At 40.5% G+C, this 23407-nt stretch overlaps 1 protein-coding gene across 1 annotated transcript in view; it reads right to left on the reverse strand.

Annotated features, from left to right (window-relative positions):
- Positions 1-23407, reverse strand: part of LOC121871474 (uncharacterized PE-PGRS family protein PE_PGRS10-like) — a 93830-nt gene that overhangs the window by 44788 nt on the left and 25635 nt on the right. Inside the window, exons 4-6 of the mRNA XM_042373822.1 lie at positions 13153-13284; positions 7632-7793; positions 365-489 (exon numbers count right to left, since the gene is read on the reverse strand). Of these exons, the coding sequence (XP_042229756.1) occupies positions 365-489; positions 7632-7793; positions 13153-13284 (419 nt within the window). The remainder of the gene's footprint in view (positions 1-364; positions 490-7631; positions 7794-13152; positions 13285-23407) is intronic.

Below are 23407 nucleotides of genomic sequence, written 5' to 3' on the forward strand. Positions count from 1 at the left end.
AACCTGGGAAGGTCAGGACTGTACGGGTGGATACTGACCACAGTTGAAACACATAACACACAGTGTTATATACCAGTTACCACTAAGACCGACCACTATCTCTAACACTCACTACCAAGCCTCCAACACTCACTACCATGTCTCCAACACTCACTACCAAGCCTCCAACACTCACTACCAAGCCTCCAACACTCACTACCAAGCCTCCAACACTCACTACCATGTCTCCAACACTCACTACCAAGCCTCCAACACTCACTACCATGTCTCCAACACTCACTACCATGTCTCCAATACTCACTCCTATGTCTGCAACACTCACTAGCACGTCAACAATATTCGCTTGTATGCCTCCAAGACTCACCTGAGCATAGACCAGCAAGGTGTATTCCGTGTTCATGCTCCTAAGGGGGCCAGATACGCAGCGGACCATGAACCCAGAGGCTGTGTGGTTCCCAACCTTGCAGCTGCTAACTGGACCTGGACGACCTGTTGGGGGGGGGAGAGAGAGAGAGAGAGAGAGAGAGAGAGAGAGAGAGAGAGAGAGAGAGAGAGAGAGAGAGAGAGAGAGAGAGAGAGAGAGAGAGAGAGAGAGAGAGAGTAAAGGAATGATGGATGGAAGAGGAAGAACAAGTGGATAAAAGGAAAGATTAATGACATGAGGAAAAGGAAGAGAAATGCAATCGAGAAATTAAGTGGAAGAGGAAATTGAGGAAGGAAGAGAGAGAGAGAGAGGAAGAGGAAGAACATTAAAGCATTAAAGAAGAGAGAGGAAGAGGGTAAAAGGAGAAAAGGTGGGTAAAAAGAAAGGGAGAGAGGGAGCAGAGGAGGTGGTGAAAATAGAAGGGATGAAGGAGGGAAAGGAATAATAAAGGAAAAGGGGAGAAATGGAAGGAAGGAGAAGGGTTGGAAACAAATATGGTGTAGAAGTAGAGGGAAAAATGAGAGAGAATAGAGGGTGAGTAAAGAGTAGGTAAGAGAGAAAGTGAAAAAAAAAGAAGGCGGATACACACGTGAGGGTGAAAGATCATGAATGAGACAGAACAGAAACAGAAGCAGAACAGAACAGAACAGAAGCAGAACAGAACAGAGGACACAGCACAGGAATATACAATCGAAATAAGAAACGCATAAGAGTTTTCAGTGTAAGGCCGATGAGAGAGAGAGAGAGAGAGAGAGAGAGAGAGAGAGAGAGAGAGAGAGAGAGAGAGAGAGCAAAACAAGATAACGATGGAGACAAGGTTGATGCATAAAACAAGAGCAGATAGTCGATTAAATTGAATACCAACAGAGAGGAATAAAGAAGGGAGATGAAAAGTAAATAAAGGAGGGATGGAAGATTAGAGATAGGAGTTGGAATAAAGATGGTAAGCAAGGGATGGTAAGAGAAGAAAGGAAACATTATTATTATTCCATTTAGTTTCATAATACCTCCTAATCATTATCATAGAATCTGGTAAATTATACAACGTGGATATAATGAATTATACTAACGTTATAACAATCTGAAAATGCAAAGTGAGTCATGAAAACCTATCAAGGGCAGTTTGGATACAACACACTGTACGCGACGTCTGTGCATCAGGAGGTATAATGGACAGTACTGCACTCAACAGTCTGTACTTTCCCCAACAGCAAAGTTAAGTATTCATTTTCGGCGAGTAAAGTGCGAATCAGGCCCCCAAAAGAGGTGAGTATTGTATCCACTTGGATTCCGCACCCCATAGGTTTAACAGATTAGTAAAGTGGATATATGAGGGATCGAACCTCATTGTTAAAGAGAAATGTTCTTTTGTGAGGAAAGAACAGAGAAAAACCTCACTACTAAATAAAGTTAACTTCTTGAACACGATGACTTCTTCCTGAACATAATGTCATCCATCTTCTAGGAAATTGGTCGTAGAATTCAAAGGGATAAGAGGTCGGACTGATGGCTAAGTCATTGTGCTCAAGATGTTGGCATTGTATTCATGAGGCTATGCCACTGTGCTCATATGATACGCTGTAAGCTTTGATAAGAAAAGTAAACAAAGACATAATTACTATCATAATGGTAAAGTCATTTTCGTATATAATCAAATTATTAATAAATTGTAAAGGCCATTTTAATGAGTCGAGCTTCAGCTAGTGCACTAGCTATATTAGACCTCAAGATATCACCCTAGGAGGTGAAAAGGCCAATATTAACACATCTAGATTCATCTAGGCTGCAACTAGCTTGTAAAAACTTAAAAACTTGAGAATGGGTAACCTGGGCAGAAGAGCTGCTTATTGCCTGCGCCGTACTAGGCGTGCCGGAGTATAGACTCGGGAGATTATTCTTCCTGGCCTCCTGCTGTTAGCTAGACGTTCAGACTTTGCTCCTGCTTCAGTTTTTTCTTCGCATTTGGTACGTGTCTGTTACTTCGCACCTTCTATGCGTTTTTTAGTCAGCGGTTTTGCCAGGATGTTTTCTTAGTTATTTAGGAGGGGGTGTTATGTTGCTGGTTAACGAGTTGTTTGGGCTTGCCGGTTGCCTCCTGGCTTCGGACATTTTCAGGTTTTCTGTTTTCTCTGTTTACGTGTTTTAGCCCCCTTTCCCCCTCCTTTTTTTTTGCCTTTTGTGTGGTGCTTCACGCCAAGGGTGTCGCTTCGTTGTTTGCTTCCACGTCCCTGATCCCACAGGAGGCCCTGACAGATTGCTCGCGCAGCCGACCCTCTTCACGGTCGTTGCCCCCCGCCAGTCGCCAGCTCAGACCAGGCTCCCTAAGCAGCACGACAATTACTCCGGCGCCTCTTTGTCGCCTCTTGTCGGCCAGTTTCACTCGCCGCCAGTGGGAGACCTTCCTAGGCTCCCTCAACCACACGGCAGAGGTGGTTCCCCTGAGTCGTCTGCTTCTCCAACACTTAACCAGGGAGGTAAATGCGGTCGAACCTAGGGATCTCGCACGTCCCATGCCTCCTCACTTGTCCGCCCCTCTTTGCTCCTGGCTGTCTCGCGACGCCCTGCGCAGGTGGACACTCTGGATTCCACCAACGCCCACCCTCTTTTGGTGTTTTCTCTCGTCCAGGCCCTCGCACCGCCTCGTTACTCAGTTTCGCTGTCTGGTTCGGGTTTTGGTGGCAGAGAGACGTCTGTAGTCCCTTCTCCTTCTCTGTTACATTGTTTTATTCTCATGTTTGTTTTTTTCATCCCCAGCTCCGGAAGGTGTCCTGCTCGGCCATGAGGTGTTAGACCAGATTCCAACCCAAGTCGCTGTACGGTGTGCACTGATGGGGTGGCAGGGTTTCTTCGCGGCGCCGACGGAGATATGGTTTCCTCCCACTTTTTTCTGTCAACAGACACAGGGGCTCCCTCCTCTCCTAGAGGGACCAGGATCTCTGTTCTCTGCTGAGGATGTGCCTCCCCTTGGCCCTCGGGTAGAGACCACTCAACCGAGGACCTCAGGCCGAGCTGCTCTCGTGCCGAGCTGTCATCGTGCCGAGCTGCCCTCGAGCCGAGCTGCCCTCGTCTCCTCCTCCTGTCTCCACCGTCGCAGCTCGGGGAGTCACGCTAAGTTCTTCTACAACTGGCACCACCACCACAGGTCGCCTAGGACAGCGGCCAGGGGGAAACGGGCTCGCTCGGAGGAAGCGGCAGTCCTCTAACCCCGCGCCTCCGCTAGGGCCCCAGCTGGATGGTCCGGGCAGACCAGAGTGTCTTTGGAGAGGTGGTCCTCACCCCTTCCGGACCTCCACCTTCACCAGCCCTCGCCAGGTGGTTCGGCAAGGACGGACCCTTCTACCCTACCGACCTTCTATGGATCCCTCCCCCCGGGCCAGGCGACCTTCCACGCCACTACCGGGGAGGAAGGCCCCTCTACCTCCTCCATTGTAATTTCTCCAGTCCTTACAAGGCCCAGGCCTTCGTCAGGAGAAGGGAACTTCCCTTCACTACCGGCGCTCCGCCCTCTTTTAAGACACCTGATGACATCATCATAAGCCACGGGGCGTACAAGTGGGCTCGGGTCCCACGTGGACTGGGTTGTGCATTGGCACCAGGGGAGACTGGCCCTTTTTTCGAGTGCAATGCGGGGGAGGGGACCTAGTTCTCTCTCCCCGTTTCGAACTAGAGGTCCGACGACGAGCGGATCTCTTAGGTTCAGAGTACTTAGTTCCGGCATCTCCGCCTGTCGAGAAGGGAGATGGTCCCAGCTCTGTCAGGACTGTCCTCTGTAACGGCCCTGGACGCCTTTGACTCTCTGCCCTCCTGTTCCGTGCTGTCCACAGCAGGTCTGTCCCGAGTGGCAACGCTACAAAACGGTAGGTGTGCCCGGCCGGCCGGCCAGGCCCTCTTTCCACGGGAAAAGATGGGCCTGGACCTCCAGTCAAGGTCCCCGTAGTCTTATCCCCCCAGGATGACCGGGTGCCAGACGAGCTGATGGAGTTCTTGTGGGCTCCGAAATTAACCGTCCTCTCTCCCATGGCAGGCCTCTCAGGTAGCCCAGACCACCCTGACCATAGACGCCATGGAGAGGCAGAAGGCGGCCCTCGTCTTCGCCACTATGGCAGGACAGGTTCAACTCGGCGCCTGGTTGAAAGCAATGGCCGACAACCCTAACTCCCTCCATCCAGACTCGGCATCCGGCGTCTACGAGGCCCTTTCTACCCTCGCTTCCGGACTCGCCTCGGCCTTCAGCCTTTGCCCTCAGCCGGATAAGGAGGTAGAAGTCCGGCTGAACCTCCGGCGGGAGGCCTTTAGACACCGGGATGCGGAAATGCGGCAAGGGCTTTTACGATTGGCAGTCTTTGCCTCAGCACAGCAGCCGTTTTCTGTCTCAACAGGCAGACACTTCACGCCCAGCCCAATTGCTGTCACTCTGGGAGCAGATCTTCAAGGAAGCATACCACTGGAGTATCCACCTGTCCGCTCGCCATATCCCGGGACCGAGAAGACTGGGCCGACGCTCCCTCCCGCTTCAAGGGGACGTCAGTAGAATGGACACTACACCTAAAACAAATTCACGCCTAGGTGGCCCTTGGGCTGGCCATCCTCGATCTCGAGGAGCATCGATTATTGTAATCAGTAATTGAACCTAATTTTTGTTGTTGTGAGTAAAGGTTCTGATTGTCAAAAAATTCAGATTTTATTTGAATAAATATTGATTCAGTAAAATGTAGGCATCACTGCTCCTTCCTTCTAACAATTGGCGTCCATGAAAATAATAAGCACTCGCGTGCTAAACCTCTCGTGTCTACCAAGCTACCAATTGTTAATTGTAGAAGTTATATTCCAAAGAAAAGCCTGGGTGGTGGCAGCCTAAGATGTAGGTATAATAATTATACGAATGTATAATGGTAGACAATAATGTGGTTTTCCCAAGTTAATCCACAGAACAGAATATAACTAAGTAAGGCTGAGAATAAAATTAAGTAAGAGGAAATACACAAATAAACAAGAATATTAGCAGAAAGCAATAAATAAAGAAAAGAAAGACTTATAAAATACTTAAATAAAAGAAATATAACCAAAAAGGTTATAGAAATAGAAATAAAGAAGCAATTCCCAACATATAGAAAGTTGCATTCTTACTACTACTACTACTAATAATAATAATAAATGTTGTATGTATCCATGCGAGCAAAATCCATGCACTGTACTGGGTAAGTGGCAGTGTGTCATGTGCCTGGGGACCAAGAACCATCACACCACAGCTGCGTGAGAGGTAGTGGGGGCTGGTATAGCTGTGGAACAACTTAATGGACCTTCTCCAGACATTCAAGTCACCTGGCCTTGAGGTTTAGCTGTAAAATATTCACTGTATTTGGAAGGCAGACTGGGGGAGCTCCCGGCTGAGGTCGGGTTTGGGTCAGTCGGTCATTACACGACAGTTGTGTTCCTAGCAGGGAAGGGGCGAGAATATTATATATTTGTGCGCATAAAATATAATAAATAAATTTTTACACTACACACACACACACACACACACACACACACACACACACACACACATCATTTTAGCTTTTAATGACCATTGTCTGGTATAAAGACTGATTTTTTTATGGTTATTTATGTTACCTGTTGACAAGTTAATATAATTGCAACAGCAAAGTTCTTGGTTTTTGACAGCTTCGTCTGACGAGGTGGAGACAGGGTTATTAATATTATAATGATTATTTCTGTTATTATTGTTTGTGTATTGAAATTATTTATATTATCTTTATTATATACCCACTAAACTTCACATGGATATGAAAAGATTCATGCAAACATTTTGTTTTATTGGTTAAAGAAAAATAACTCCTTTTGACTCTTTAATACATAATTTCTAAAATACAGAACTCATGGACAAACTTTGTTAACAATTAGTTTCAATCTAAACTTTCCGTGTCATTGTTTACTTCGATGATACAAGTTGGTAACAAATATGGACATGGATACACACCAAAACAAAACTCTCTTCTGTGCATATAACACACTGTCATTCGTATTCCCACAACATGACTCTGGATATTCATGGAATATTCAAATTTTACGGCAGTTCGAATCTGTTGTGTATCAATTCTATATTACGACTTACTCCCCCCCCTCCAAAAAAAAAAAATATATATATATATATATATGAAAAAAGATCAACACACATGAAACTATTTCATAAATTCTGCGGGATACGGCAGCTGGACATATATATTTATAAACGCAGGTGGAGCGGATAGTCGGCCGCATATCGATGAGGGAAAAAGGAAATATCCCAGCTGTTGCCTTCACAACCGTAAGACTGCCAGCGGTTGTCTCTACCTCAGGGCTGACGCCGTCGACTCAAACACCAAACTACAGTGTAAATAACATAAACAAAACAATGACTTATGATATTAAAGTAAAATGTAATGAAATATTTGGTTGTGGAGGTAATGTATCAGTAACTTGAGTACGTATTACCTTTGCGTTGACAGCAAGTTAACTCTGAGAGGCCTCGTGCCTTACTACCATGGAGAAAGGTGGTGACTTACCCTGGGTGTGGACCATGCCAGAAGGTGGTGACTCCCCCTGGGAGTGCACCACAAAGGAGGGTGGTGACTTACCCTGGGCGTGGACCATAGAGGGGGGTGGTGACTTACCCTGGGTGTGGACCATGCCAGAAGGTGGTGACTCCCCCTGGGAGTGCACCATAAAGGAGGGTGGTGACTTACCCTGGGCGTGGACCATAGAGGGGGGTGGTGACTTACCCTGGGTGTGGACCACTATGCCAGAAGGTGGTGACTCCTGGGAGTGCACCATAAAGGAGGGTGGTGACTTACCATAGAGGGGGTGGTGACTTACCCTGGGTGTGGACCATGCAGAAGGTGGTAACTCTGGGAGTGCACCATAAAGGAGGGTGGTGACTTACCCTGGGCGTGGACCATAGAGGGGGGTGGTGACTTACCCTGGGTGTGGACCATGCCAGAAGGTGGTGACTCCCCCTGGGAGTGCACCATAAAGGAGGGTGGCGACTTACCCTGGGCGTGGACCATAGAGGGGGGTGAGGACTTACCCTGGGTGTGGACCATGGAAGATGGTGACTTACCCTGGGTGTGGATCATGGCAGAAGGTGGTGACATACTCTGGGTGTGGACCATGGCAGAAGGTGGTGACTTACCCTGGGTGTGGACCATGGAAAAAGGTGGTGACTTACCCTGGGTATAAACAGTGAACTTGCAGGGGTAGGCTTGTGTACCAACGGAGTTCTTGGCCCAACACAGCACCTCTACACTCTCTTCCTCCAATCGACTTAGTGTGTAGTGCCCCGTCAACCCCTCCTCCCGGCCCACACTATGCAACCTCACAGCCGGGCTCTCTGTGGATGACGAGGGAAACATAATGTATAATGAATCAAAATTGGTAGAAAAATATAATGTTGATGGAAGAACATGGTAGCTGAGGGATATATGGTTTGATGGAGAGATATATTTCGAGACAGAAATTGCATATTATAAAACAGGAATTTAAATACCAGAAAGAAAGTAAACATGAAGACAAACCAACAGAGCATAGTATCTCCAGAGTACACACACGTCATCCATCATTCCATATGAACACATGGCAGAGAGAGAGAGAGAGAGAGAGAGAGAGAGAGAGAGAGAGAGAGAGAGAGAGAGAGAGAGAGAGAGAGAGAGAGAGAGAGAGAGAGAGAGAGAGAGAGAGAGAGAGAGAGAGAGAGAGAGAGAGAGACCTTTTTATTACTAGGTATTATAAATAACCTTTAAAATCACGGTTTAAATCTCCATTTTAGCAGATCTCATCAATATGGATAAATCCTTCAACCCGTTCCATCCATCACGCTCTTTAATCCTCTCTTATCCTGAATCTCCTACATTAAACTATGTCTTTTATTCATCAAAATTTTCTCTAACATCTGAACTCTAAAAACCACACATACTTATACATTATGTACTAAGAGAAGAGCAGATATATTCACACTTCCATACGCAAAGATAAAGGCGTATAGAGTCTCATTGACTTCACTAAAGCATTTGACCTAGTCGACCACAATATAATCATCAACAAAGCTATCGACCTCGGGTTTCGAAGAAGTTTTATACCATGGCTTACAGACTTCCTCAGTGACTGACGCCAAGCAGTACGCTTCCGAAGGGCTGTCTCCACTTTTCAGTCACTCACCTGTGGCGTCCCCCTAGGCACCAAGATGGGACCGCTCTGCTTCCTTGTGCTCATCAATGATGCCCTAAGAGAAACCCCTGCTCGCTGGAAATATGTCGACGACTCCACCATTGGTATCAGTGTCAACTCCACTCCCTACTATACCGCCTTCCAGGATTTATTGAAGTCTCCAAAATTGGGTCACCAAAAACCGAGTCACCATCAACCAAACCAACCATGGTTATGCACATCAACCTCTCCTCCGACGTTGTCCCACCGTCTTCCATTACTTTAGGACCCAACACACTCCAGGTTGTAGACTCCACTAAGCTCCTCGGCGTCACTAGAGATAACAAACTAAATTGGAAAACACACGTCAGTGAAGTTGTCAAATCCTCCAGTTTCCGTCACAACCTCCTCTGCCGACTCAAGTCCCTCGGAGTTCCTGCGCCCGAGGTCCTCAGTGTTTACTCAACATTCATATTTCCCAAGCTCACCTATGCCTCCCCTGCCTGGTCTTCCTCCCTAAATGCCACACAACGTAAACACCTAGAAAAAGTGCAAAAGAGGGCATGCAAAATTATTCTCTCCCCTTTCTACTCCACATATCAAGAAGCGTTCAACACACTGACCCTCTCGGCTCTCACTGACCATCACCACGACCTCATCTGCAAATTTGGTGAGAAGCTTCTGCACCATCCTCGACACCAGCTCCTACTACCACCCGAGATCCCTCGTCCGCGAATTGCTGTTCGATACCACAACTGCATCCAGCCCATACGAGCACGTACTGATCGCTAAAAGAACAGCCCAATCATTGTAAAAATTATCAATAACTTGTAATCAACCAGTGTATTCACTCCCAGTCAATCTTACCTTTTTACACTTTCAACATGTTGAAATGCCCTGTAGTATGACCTTCTCCCCACCTAGTCATTATATATCATATTTGTATCGCATACTGTATTTTACTTGTATAATATTTGTCAATCAAGAGACCCATTCCGCAGTTATGTAACTGTATGTTTTCAGCTTTCCAGCTGCCATGCTCTTTCAATAAATTGTTAATTATTATTATTATTATTATTATTACATACATACATACATACATACATACATACATACATACATACATACATACATACATACATACAGCTTGCCTCCCTCATTGTTTGTGGGGCTTATCACCACCTGCGTTCACCTACCACCAACGCACTGGTTACTCATATAATAGACACCTCTGACTCCCTGAGATCCAGATTTCCATGTGTTAAACTAGTGATATACGGTGACTTTAATGAGTTAGACATCAGCAACATCACCCAACACCTCCACCTTGCACAGATAGTTGACTTTTCTACATATGGGAATGCCACCCTGGACCTCATCATGTCTGATCTCGGCAACCACTACCTTCCCCCCCCAGCCGCTGCCTCCCATGGGGCGGAGCCCCCATCTGTCTCTACTGTGGCCACCTACACCCGCCATCTCACGACCGCCAGTTGTCACCAGGAGTTACCGACCTACCCCTGACTCTACCATGCGGCGTTTCGGACAATGGGTGACCCGGTATCCCTGGACTGAAGTGATCACGGTAGACGATGTGCAGAACAAGTGGGATAATTATCTGGACACTATCACCAAAGCCTACCACCACATATTTTCAGCCCTTATCAAAAGACTAATTGAGCAGCGCAACAAGGCATACTACATCAACAGCCGCCTGTACAAAAGTCTACGAAACCAAGTCATCAGGGAAATCAAGTCAGCCAAGAAGTCTTATTATCCCAGGAAAGTGCAGGGCCTCAAGGAGGTAGGTATCGGTCAGTGGTACTCTAAGGTAAAAAATCTCTGTGGTCTTAACCGCCAGTCTCCCACATTTCTTTTTATCTCTCATTTACCTAGTGAGGAGGCAGCTGAGAGAATAAATAACCACTTTGCTACCATATGTCATACCCTACCCAGTCTTGACCTCACTCTCCTCCGGGCCTACTTACCCTCCCCCTCCTCCCCTCCCAGTGTTCAACCATTTGAAATTGCCAACAAACCAGGGCTGTGGAGTCGGAGTCGGAGTCGGAGTCGGAGTCGGAGTCGAGGAGTCGGAGGAAATTTCGGCTTGTGGAGTCGGAGTCGGAGTCGGTAAAATTGTCCAGACTCCGACTCCGACTGAAGCTATTCTGTTCCTAAGAACAAATATATGAACTCAGGCATATTCATTGCAGTGATTCCACTGATCCCACTAATTTTCTTAAATTATTAAAAGAATTTATTTCCATTTTATAAGCATTATTATGAATTTATTGTAGCAGGCACAGTATAGCACTATAATTTTGGACGATAGTCTCTTCTTTACCATTTGAAATTTTGAATTATATCAAATTTTGTTTCGTTGAAAACTGCACAGAGGCTCTCAGCTACAAAACAATTAGCTACAACCTGTTTTTGGTGAGATTAAGGCAAATTTAATTTAATAACTTAATCATGTAAGGTTTATCCATTTTCCTTAATAAGGTATTCATTTCTTTAATGTACATAAATATATAACTTTACTTTAAAAGGAATTGTAGGATCATCATTTAGATCCACATCAGATTATGAGCTTAAACAAAATTCATATGCTGAGATCGAACTTTTAGATATACATGTAAATGGTGTTTTCTAGTTAATATCTTGAATTCTTAATAAATTTATTTTTCTTTTGATTGAAACTTTGAAAGTCAAGCCTATCATCTTTTTGTAGTTCTTAAATATCGTCCAGATCATTAATAAAGCTGTAGCAGTATAGCCACGGTGTTTTACTTTTTACCTATGCAGGTTACAACATACAAATTACAATTAGGATGGTAGAAATAGTTGTTACAAATAGGCCAAGGAGTCGGAGTCGGAGTCGGAAGCATAAAAATTTGAGGAGTCGGAGTCGGAGTCGAAGGTTTTGTCTTCGACTCCACAGCCCTGGTACCTATACTGAAATTTTGAACAAAATCCATTTTTTGGCCGAAAATGACAAAAATTGTAAGTCTAAAGCCTTAAAGGATTTTTGGCCAAAAATACGTTTTCTCTCTGAACTAAAATTTAATGTGCCTAACTATTTAAGTACATCCAGAATAATACACAAGCACCAAGAAATGACCTCGAAAACCCATAAGTGGCGAGTAATTAGCATTGCAAAAGTAATTAAAATATTCTAAAAATCATTTGAACATTTTCTAAAAGCCATTTGAACAAGTTATAATCAAGATATCAAATTTTGGTTAACAGATCCTTAAGCAGCACATTCAGGAGTACCTAATAACAAACTCCTGAAATTTAAATCCAAACGCTCTACAACCCCAATTGACCTCCCAATCACACTGCTTAGTTAGCTTCCTGGATTTTCTGCACAAAACATCTGGAGAAACGTAAGACATCACTGGCCGTTGCCCTTGTTGACTTCAGGAAGGCTTTTGACCTTGTTGATCACTGCACTGTTATCAACAAAGCCGTTGCACTAGGGCTGCCCACCAACCTTGTGTCATGGCTCACTGATTTCCTGAGTGAGCGCCGTCAGGCAGTGAGGTACCAGGGTTCTGTCTCCATATTCTAACACCTCAGCTGCGGTATTCCCCAGGGGACCAAGATGGGACCACCGTGCTTCCTAATTTTGATCAACGACGCTCTATCGGACACTCCTCACAGGTGGAAGTACGTGGATGACTGCACTGTGGGGGTTACAGTGGAAAACACCTCACCGGACTACTCATCGCTACAAGGCACCCTACAGGCATGGACTACGGAGAACAAGGTCACCATCAATCACACCAAAACCGTAGTCATTGTACTTCAATACCGCCACTACTCCAGTGCAAGCTCCAGCAGTTACTTGTACAGTGGGTGCCCATCCTCTCCAGTTAGTGCAGTCTGCCAAACTCCTGGGTGTAACTATAGACCACAAACTGGACTGGAAGGCCCATGTAAACAACACAATCAACGCAGCCTCGTACCGACTCTACATGCTACGACGACTCAGGTCCTTGGGGCACCCACGCCAGAGCTGAGGACTATCTACAACGCATTTATTTTCCCCAAATTAACATATGCGTCACCAGCCTGGTCATCACCTCTCAACTCTACCCAACAACGTCAGCTAGAGAAGGTACAGAAGAGGGCCTGCAGAATCAAGCTCGGCGCAGACTACTCCGGCTACAACAACGCTCTCTCCACTCTGGAAATCCCATCCCTCAGTGATCTGCGCCACCACGCACTGGCAGGTTTTGGCAGTGGACTACTGTACCATTCTCGTCATCGCCACCTACTGCCACCGGCAGTCCCCCGCCCACCTCGCGCAGTCCGCCACTACAGCAAAATTCAGCCCATAAGAGCCCGCACCGAGAGATATAAGAATAGCACCATCCCATCTATTGTTAAAATAATAAACAGCTCCTCATTTATGTACTGTACAGCCCTGTAAATGTATTGAACGTATATTATTATGTCTAAATCACATGAAAGTTTGTATATTTTCAACCACCGGCTGGAACTCTATTAATATACCGTTTACTATTATTATTATTACATACCTGGCGTCCTCTTGAGCGCCCAGGTGAAGGTGACAGAGGCAGGGTAGGCGATGATACTGCAGGCTATGGTGGCGGAGCCACCGTGGGGAGCTACGTATTCATCTCGCTGGCTCTCGTCACACACCGGCGCGACTGTGATGGAGAGAGAGAGGGAGAGTGTAAGGGAGGGACTGCTGAAAAGTTAGATAGAGAGTATGAGGGAGAGTGTAGGGGAGAATGAGGTAGAGAGTATGAGGGAGAGAGTGAAGGAAAGTGAGATAAAGAGTGTGAGGGAACGTACGGTAGAGAGTAAGCGTGAGGGTATAAGGGAGAGTTAGGTAGAGAGTATGAGGGAGAGAGTGAAAAAAGTGAGAGAGAACGCGGGTGTGTGTAGGAAAGAAAGAAAACTGTATGACGGAGAGAGAGAGAGAGAGAGAGAGAGAGAGAGAGAGAGAGAGAGAGAGAGAGAGAGAGAGAGAGAGAGAGAGAGAGAGAGAGAGAGAGAGAGAGAGAGATAAATACACGAGGAAGAACCTAATAGAGAACGAGACGAAAAACTGCACGAGGAAGATAATAAAAAATAAAAGTGACTTCAGGGGAAAGTTAGGACAATGTTTATGTTTTGTGAAGATATTGTGAGGGAAAAATACAGACTTGTTTATGTTTTCTGGGGGGATAAATATGAGGGTGATTGTGACTTGAGGGGATAGTGAGGGATATTGTTTACGTTTTAGGATGGTAGATGTAGCGAGGAGGGATACTGTGAGGGAGGAATGTTTGTGTTGAGGGGAAGAGAGGGGAGAACATATTGATTTGCGTCAACAGTTATGATAGTGGGCTGAAGCCAGGGGAAGAGACTGGCCTTGTGAGGGGAACCTGTTTATGGGGATAAGTGGTGGTGGTGGTGGTGGAAGGGGAAAGTGGCCATATCCAGCCATAAGAAAAGAAAAAAAACAATAGAACGATAGACAACATAATAAAATCATATTTAAACACAAATAAATACGGTCGAAATACGATAATCTAACCTTTTGTTTTAAGCCAATATAAAAGCATGATATTAGCACAGGTAAATTCTCAGATACGTGGAGACCATTATGTTATTACTGCAAAAAATATACAGTCATCATAGCCCCTTAGCATACTATCTCCTATACTTAGAACATATCACTGTACGATAATTCTCCCTGCCCCCTCCCCCCCACCCCCCTCCCCTCCTCGTCCTCCTCCTCCTCCTCGACTCCATAACAAAGCAGTTCCTTGAGTTAATTCCTTAGCTATGTTGAATTATTGTAATCGTCATATATCTACGTACAATAACTGTGTTCTTGGAATATTTCTTTATAAGTACGATAATTTGCTTTAGTTTTACGATAATCTTATACGCTAATTTATCAGACACGTTGAAATAACTCTCAAGTAAAATGTGTTATATTACACAAGTCTCTCAATATACTCCCCTCGTACCTGGAATATATATTTCTAAATACTATATCTTGTTCTTACGACATAATCCTATTAGTAAGATTGGCCAGATTCAGTGAGGTAACACAGAAGCACAGGACTAGTTTGTTTGTTGTGTACGATGCATGTAACTATTCTTCCTGTATAACCGAAGTATAACTTAATATAGGTGTCGAAACGGTGCACAATTCACTCTAAACTTACACCGTGGAAGAGGACTTGACTAAGCAAACTAAGTTAATCAGTAAACTCAAACTTTAATGGGTAAGTTTAGACCAACTCCCCACCACCTGTCTGAATTAACTAATTAAACATATTCCTTAGCAGACTATAATACTTTACAGGATCACACAAACTACACTACTACGGGGTCTAGTCTATTTGGTACTAGAGTGAAAATCAGGTAAGGTAACCAGGTACACTAAAGTCACTCAGGTATTAAGTCAATGAACTCAGTAAATCTGATTGTTTGTCAATCAGTTAGGGTGTCAGAAAGTCAGTTTTTTCAGACAGGCATCAAGTCATTTTGCCGACCAATAAGGTAGCCAGTCACTCCGTCATATATATATTTTTATATATATATATATATATATATATATATATATATATATATATATATATATATATATATATATATATATATATATATATATATATATATATATATATATATATATATATATATACAGTATATATTCCATCTATGTTTTAAGTCACATTATAAAGAAAGTCAGTCAACTCTGAAATATATATAGAAAAATACACAAGTGAAAATTTAGTCATGTTTTCCTCATCTATGAAAAAATATTAATTTTTTTAACTGCAATCACTCGCTGGGATGATTACTCTTAATGAACCAGGTATTATTTGTATTCATACTGTATAATGTATGATTATATACAGCTACTGACATGACATAGTTCGTATGATATTCCAAAAAATCCACCAAAATAAAAATTTAAACACAAATTTTAATCACCAAAAATGAAGCGCCGGAAATGTATATCATTATTCATTTTCCTTGAATTCTCAGTATCAGAAGAAGTAAACAAAACTCCCCCAATTAATGCACAACCATGAGTGTTTCACGGTAGAACTCTTTGTTTCGGAACATATAATGACTGCAATGCCATGCAGTATTGATTTGAGGATTGTATTGCATGACATATTAGTCTAACATCCCCCGTGTTGTCAACGCCACCGGAAATATTGCGGAATTTGTCATGTTTGTTGATGAGGCCGACAGTAGAGTGCCCTTTTTCCTCCATAATAGGCTAACATATTAGCTGAATGAATATATATATATATATATATATATATATATATATATATATATATATATATATATATATATATATATATATATATATATATATATATATATATATACAGTATATATATGAAACAGAGTATGTGCTGGGAAAGTGTAGTAAGAACTGCCCCACGCCCCGGGCTCCACCAACCTATAACTCCCGCTGCCACAACACAGGAAGATAACAATAAAATCAAAAGACAAAACCCAGCGTCGATAAGACTTAGAGACGACCGAGTTATGAGGCAGTTGTGTAAAAGGTCCCATCCTTTCCACGATATGTCAAAGCGCCTATTGTGAGCCATTGTTTACTGCGTGCTTTAGACCTTAACAAAGCAGCTCGGGGCTATTGTTGTTGACAGTGTCATCCCGTATAGTGTAAGTAAGTAATCTCATCCTTAAATTAGAGACTAGAAAAGGATGCAATGAACCAGGAGGATTTTTGTGAGAAGTATTGGGAGTATTTGTAAAAATTGGTGTTTCCTTCCTATATTTAGATTATTGTAAGCCCTCTTGGTACAATGTCATCTGAGGCATGGGAGCAGGTCATCGTATTCTAAGGGTTAAGACATCGTAATAAAAGGACTAATTTTTGTACTGAGGTGCCTGTCATTACACTGAACGAACTAATACGTTGGTTTTGGTCCTACTTCAGTTAGTGAGCCTACAGCCTATAATGGTAGGTAATGCCACATGTCTTGTAAAAGCTCACTCTACTAGACCAATCTACACGTAGCATATTAGTGGTTTAGAATCTTTAAAACACGAAAGTTTTTATTTCTTTATAGTCCAAAATCCTTAGGTCATTTCTATATTTTCGAAGTTCCAACCACGCGAGAAATCTCTGGTTCATTTCAGTTGTCTCACAGTTCTGACCTTAGAGTGTCTAAAAGATAGCATAGTATTCTGACCTCCTGGAAGCTGACGTCTTAGTAAGGTGTATGATTATCTCAGACCTTTCCTGGTGCTCTCTACAAGCTTATCTTAGTGATCCAGTGAAGGGAACTCAGAGATCAATGGCTGCTGTCAAATGGTGTGTGTGTGTGTGTGTGTGTGTGTGTGTGTGTGTGTGTGTGTGTGTGTGTGTGTGTGTGTGTGTGTGTGTGTGTGTGTGTGTGTGTGTGTGTGTGTGTGTGTGTGTGTGTGTGTGTGTGTGTGTGTGTGTGTGTGTGAATGAGAGAAACAGCCAACATCACTAATATTTACCCTCACCTAAGTTTTCCTGTGCTTCAGAGTCAATAATCGTATTTCTATACGAACTTATCGAGACGTATCACAAGTGTTTCAAATGAAAATGGTTTTCTGGCTAAAACTTCAACCAATTTCCTCTCAGACTGATTTCTCGCGGCCTAAGCAAACACAGCCGCTCGTCCGAATGAAGCTCTTCTACCCCCAACCCCACCCCTTACTCCTGGAAATGTAATATCTTAAAAAAATTTAAAACTGAGGGGTTGTATATGATTCAATCCCTACGGCAGACTCAAGCTGAAAGGTGTAATGTGATGAAAATTATATAACTGTCGTGCATTAATACTTAGAATTGGGGTCACGCATTTGTTTTATGACAAATGAGAATTATAATTTAATTATATACAATCAAATAAATATTTTGTTTCATAATTGTATTTTTCTTTTTCTTTTGTTTTATTTTAGTTTTTGTATTCTAATTATTATCATAATAAACTTTCAGTTTAAGGATAATTAATACAACAAGACAAAGTATTATTGACATTCAAGTTCTTGTAAATCTTATGATACCATTTAAAATGTATTGAATAATTAATAGCCTTACCGGTGAGTAAAAGTCTTTGAAGAGAAGTTTATTACCTTAAAGTTTAAATGAATTATTAGAAGTAATTTAATATTACTGTTTACCTTCCCGTCAGGAAAATTCGTCAGGAGTAACGAAGCTAATTGCAAAATCGCATTTTCTCTCTTCGTGTTTACAAGTTTCCTTGAAAGCTTTCATGTAACATTTTCCCATCGAGTCTATGAAGCAAATTGTGCCCAAAATATAACCATTATACATACAGTGTATATATATATATATATATATATATATATATATATATATAGAGAGAGAGAGAGAGAGAGAGAGAGAGAGAGAGAGATGTGTGTGTATGTGTGTTTGGATTCTTTCTCTGTATGTGAATATATTTATGTAAGAGAGAGTTAAAAAAAACATTGCACAATGTTTATGTAAACAGCCATCAAAACAGACATTTTTCCCCAGTTTATTCTTTTACAGGGGCATCATTACCAACCTTCGCAAGAGACAAAACGACACAAATTAACTTCAGTCTTACATCACAGTCATCCACCATAAATTAATTTCCCTCTGGCTATTTAAAGGAACACCCAGTGGAAATTGGATGCAAAAGAAATATAATTATTCTCCATAGAAATTCTCACCAAGTGTCAGAAACTTAAGGCCACAAGAGAACGACCGCTGAAGGCTCACGTAAGGAAATTATAATTAGATGCATAATTTTGCATATATTTTCCCAAACACCTGAACCAGTGGGGGATCAAAGACCATAATACACTTTTCACTTTTCCTACAAAATTTGCCCAAAAAATTTCAGGTAATATATTTTTTTGTCTCAAATTTTGTATTTAGTTACTTATACATTATAATATTTGTCTTATTCAGCAAAATATGGGAATACAAACTTTTATTAACTCTTCTATTTAATATCCTGCCCCCCCCCCCCTCTTTCATCTATACATATTTAACCTTTACAATATCCTACTAACATTTGGCAAAACCTTTAATAATTCTTACTAATCGGATGACCAAGAGTTACCTGTCAAGTTATCTCAGTTCAGAATCTTTTAAATCCTTGACTTTGTATATGATTAACTGGCATTTATTTCTTAAAGGGTTTTAGTGTTGTGAAATATAAATAAATGAATAATGCAGATTATTTTTTTTTAATATATGTAGATGTAGAAAATAAGATAAATGGGTGGACAAAGGAATAGAATGAGGAAAATAAATAAAATTAAAGATGAATTAATATAAAAAATACAAAGGGTGCAAAGAAAAAACAAACTAAATAGATAAGTGAGGATACTAAATATAGTTATAATTAAATATCTTCAACAGGTGAGTGTGTGGAGGGAGAAGCTTACACATTGCCTGACCTCACTTGACCCAGCATGGCCTATGACCTTTAAGATTTAATACTGGGAGCTTGATGTTAAAATTAATAAAAAAAAAATGGCGTTTTGGTAGATCAAATATTATCACGTTGGCGAACATGCAAACATACAGCCAAACAGATGGGGTGGTAGTGGTTAACAAGCTCTCGGTAAGGACTAAGCTTTATTACATGGACAAATTCGATTACAAAATATATATATGGAAAGCTAAAGCGAGTTGGAAATCCTCTTAAATGTATCATATTTAAGTTTTTCCTGTCAGTGATAATTGAATATCGATTTTTAGGAAAATTTAGTATATTATTTTGATATAAAGAAGGTCTTGTTCAAAGTGAAACAATATCACATAAACTTCGAATTGCATATATATATATATATATATATATATATATATATATATATATATATATATATATATATATATATATATATATATATATATATATATATATATATATATATATATATATATATATATATACTGTTTTGATAATTTATAACCTTTTCATAATAACACCTTTCTAACTTGCTGAAATACTTTGCCTCGGATTTTTTTTATTTGTCATCTTTGTGCGACATTCCAATTTGAAATATCCTTCAACAAAACAAAAACACGAAAATGAATCTCAGCATTGGCAACCTATTGTTCTGTCCGACACCATAGCAAAGTTGATTGGATTTAAAAGGTAATTACTTTTCAACCTCTATGACATTGGCTATCAATATGTTCCAACGTTGTTGAAGAGAAGGCCTATTTTTTTAGGTTTTTGCCTCGATTTTTTTTATTATTTTGTTCTTATAGTTTTACGTCATCTTGTTTATACGTACAGCAACAATAGACTGTCTTCTTCTTTCTAATCAGTATCAAGAAAGAGGTAGTTACAGCCACAATACCAGATAGTTAGTAATAAAGTCAGTGCCAGAGTGAAATAGTTATAGTACCAGTGCTAAAGAGAGATGATCATAGCCTCAATGCCAGACAGTACCAGATGGTTTTTAATGTGTCATTAACAGGGAAGAAAATCACAATGTTTCGTATTCCTGCGACCTGTTGAATACCAGAGTAGATAAGGGAGAATAGAAAAAAAATAAAGTAAATGAAATTAAGTGTCAAATACTTTCTTCATGATGATCATAATACGAGAAGGGACATAGAATATCTTTCTTTTTTTTCACACAGTTGAAATGTTATTGTTATTTTGTACTTCTGTGCTTCAACAAGTAAGACCTTTTAGAACGTGAACTAAGCTACCTCATAAATTAGAGAATAACATTTAGAAATTAACCCTTTCGCTGCGATTCTTACAGTTTATAATTTTATTCTGGGAACCGCCAGACGATTTTATTCAGCTTAGGGAAACTTCCAGCAGCTAAGAGGGGTTAAAGGATAAACGAAGGGCTGATTAATGTAAAGAATGTACCACCTGTTTTCAATCTTTGTAAACGTCGTCTGCTGCAATCACTGAGCCATAGTATTCAGTGCTTATTGACCCTTACTCTTAAATGCCTGGGTGGGAAATCAACATCTTCATTAATTACTGATATTAGAGTTTGTGTTGCAGCATTAACAGGTACCCAACTGTTGCCATATATAAGAAAAGAGCTTATAGATATTTATCGGAAGTGAGCACCAAGCACAACGGTGTGGCACGAGGCATACCTCTCTCTCTCTCTCTCTCTCTCTCTCTCTCTCTCTCTCTCTCTCTCTCTCTCTCTGGACAGGGTTGTTAGTCCACTGATCCTAAGTTCGAATCTATATATATATATATATATATATATATATATATATATATATATATATATATATATATATATATATATATATATATATATATATATATATATATATATATATATATATATATATATATATATACAAGCGTAAAATAAATATTTGTAATTCCTACTCCAATACTAAATACATTGTTCATCCGATAACCATTATAGCTCCTGCAATTATTGCGAGAACGTTTTGCACAGAGACATATACGAACCTTAATTTACATAAATCTAATTTGCATTCCTAATATTCCAAAGCAGGAGTTAAGTTAATACGCTGTATAAATATTAATAACGGGGATTTTGATTAATCCAGAGATGCCGCCCTCCCATGTCATTAGGCTGCCTCCTCAACTATTACCGTCAGAGGTCTTGAGAACAGCGAACAGGGCCAAGGGTCTATTGAAATCCTTTTCGTTTATCCTTTTATATCAGGAGTCGTAATGAAGAACTAATGTCTTTTTTGTTTCGTATCGGTAGTATCGGGCTTACAATGATCATGTAGTGTGAAAATAAACCTACAGGCTTTGGCATTAAAATTTAGCAAACAGAAATGAAAAATTTGGTGTAGTGTAAATTTCCGAGCAAAATTATTTTAGGGATATTTTTCTGAGACACCGTATATATAAAATTCGTATTTGCTATGATTAATGCAGGGAGGCTGGGCAGGTGCTGATCTGAATCTTAGTATTCAGCAGCTAGTGGGTTACTCCAGCTCCTTGGCAAGACACAAGCCCACCAGGGACGCTCCAGCATCAGCAAGCACGCCCGATATTCTACTCACTTCCTGTTGAGTGCAAAAGCAATCTTCAGCAAAATCTGAATTAAGGCTTATATCCCAAACATTAGTATTCCAAAACCCTTAATGAGAAAAGTGTATTTCAGAATCTTTTTAAAACATACAATAAATAGTTCAGGGTCGGCAAATTCAATCAAAACTAAGGTCCCTTGTCCTTCGAGGAGAATACTGTACCACTGAATTCTCTAACATCAATCTTGGTCCATCCATTTCCTACTCATTAAGTAAATGAATCCCACTTCTTAACTCCATGAGAGCTATTTTTCAGTTATATTTCTCAAGTGAAATTAGAATCCACGTACATACCAGAATCCCTCTCTAGCGCATCACCACCAGCTCCCTTCTCTGAGTATAGAATAATTACATACTCGTATACTGTTTACCTACCGTCCACTAAGTTCTTTATCTTGTAAAAGAAAGAAAATCAGGCCAAAGACGTGAGCACAATCTCAAGACGCAATTTTAGTTCAATTGCTGTAACAAATTCCTCAGGGATGCCACTGACTTTTCCAACCGACGAGAAATTGTTTTTCAATCAAAGTGTCTTACCATTTCCGGCATTTGACTTTTCCGTGATCTTTATTCTCTCTGCTTCCTCGTCCTTACCATTATCTCTTTCCGATACTCTCCGATATTCCTCAGGCGTTCGTCGCTGTTATCTTCTCTTTCTGATATATCACGGCCAAACTGTAAAACACCTGACTCAGTACCTGAACGCAATTTTCATGATAAAACAGCGAGGGATTGGCAAGATTAAGTTACTGTAGTTTTAGATTAGGTTAGACTATGTTAACTTTTGTTTTGTTTTTGAAAGGTAAGCCTAGACTCTTGGTGGTATAAATTAGGTGTTGGTTAGATTGTGTTAGATTTGGTTAGTATAAGTTGGTTTTATATTGGTGGAAAGTTCGGTGGAGTTACGTTAGGTTTTTAGTATGTATGACAAGGTTCTTAAAGAATAGGTTAAGTTAGATTAAGTTAGGTTGGGTAGGTAAAGTTAAATTAGGTTAGTTTAGGTTAAGTTAGATAGGTTAGACTAAATTCGGTCTGGTTAGTTATGTTATGTTATGTTATTGTTATGTTATTGTTATGTTATGTTATGTTATGTTATGTTATTGTTATGTTATGTTATGTTATTGTTATGTTATGTTATTGTTATGTTATGTTATTGTTATGTTATGCTATGTTATGTTATTGTTATGTTATGTTATTGTTATGTTATGTTATTGTTATGTTATGTTATTGTTATGTTATTGTTATGTTATGTTATGTTATGTTATGTTATGTTATGTTATGCTATGTTATGTTATTGTTGTTATGTTATTGTTATGTTATGTTATATTGTTATGTTATGTTATATTATTTATGTTATGTTATGTTATTTATGTTATGTTATGTTATGTTATGTTATGTTATGTTATATATATTATGTTATATGTTATGTTATATTATGTTATGTTATGTTATGTTATGTTATGTTATGTTATATTTATGTTATGTTATGTTATGTTATATTTATGTTATGTTATGTTATGTTATGTTATATTATGTTATGTTATGTTATGTTATATTTATGTTATGTTATGTTATGTTATGTTATGTTATGTTATGTTATGTTATATTATGTTATGTTATGTTATGTTATGTTATGTTATATTATATTATGTTATGTTATGTTATGTTATATTATGTTATGTTATGTTATGTTATATGTTATGTTATGTTATGTTATGTTATGTTATGTTATGTTATGTTATGTT

This window comes from Homarus americanus, unplaced genomic scaffold (assembly GCF_018991925.1).
Source record: "Homarus americanus isolate GMGI-L3 unplaced genomic scaffold, GMGI_Hamer_2.0 scaffold45698, whole genome shotgun sequence".
NCBI classification, from domain to species: Eukaryota; Metazoa; Arthropoda; class Malacostraca; order Decapoda; family Nephropidae; genus Homarus; species Homarus americanus.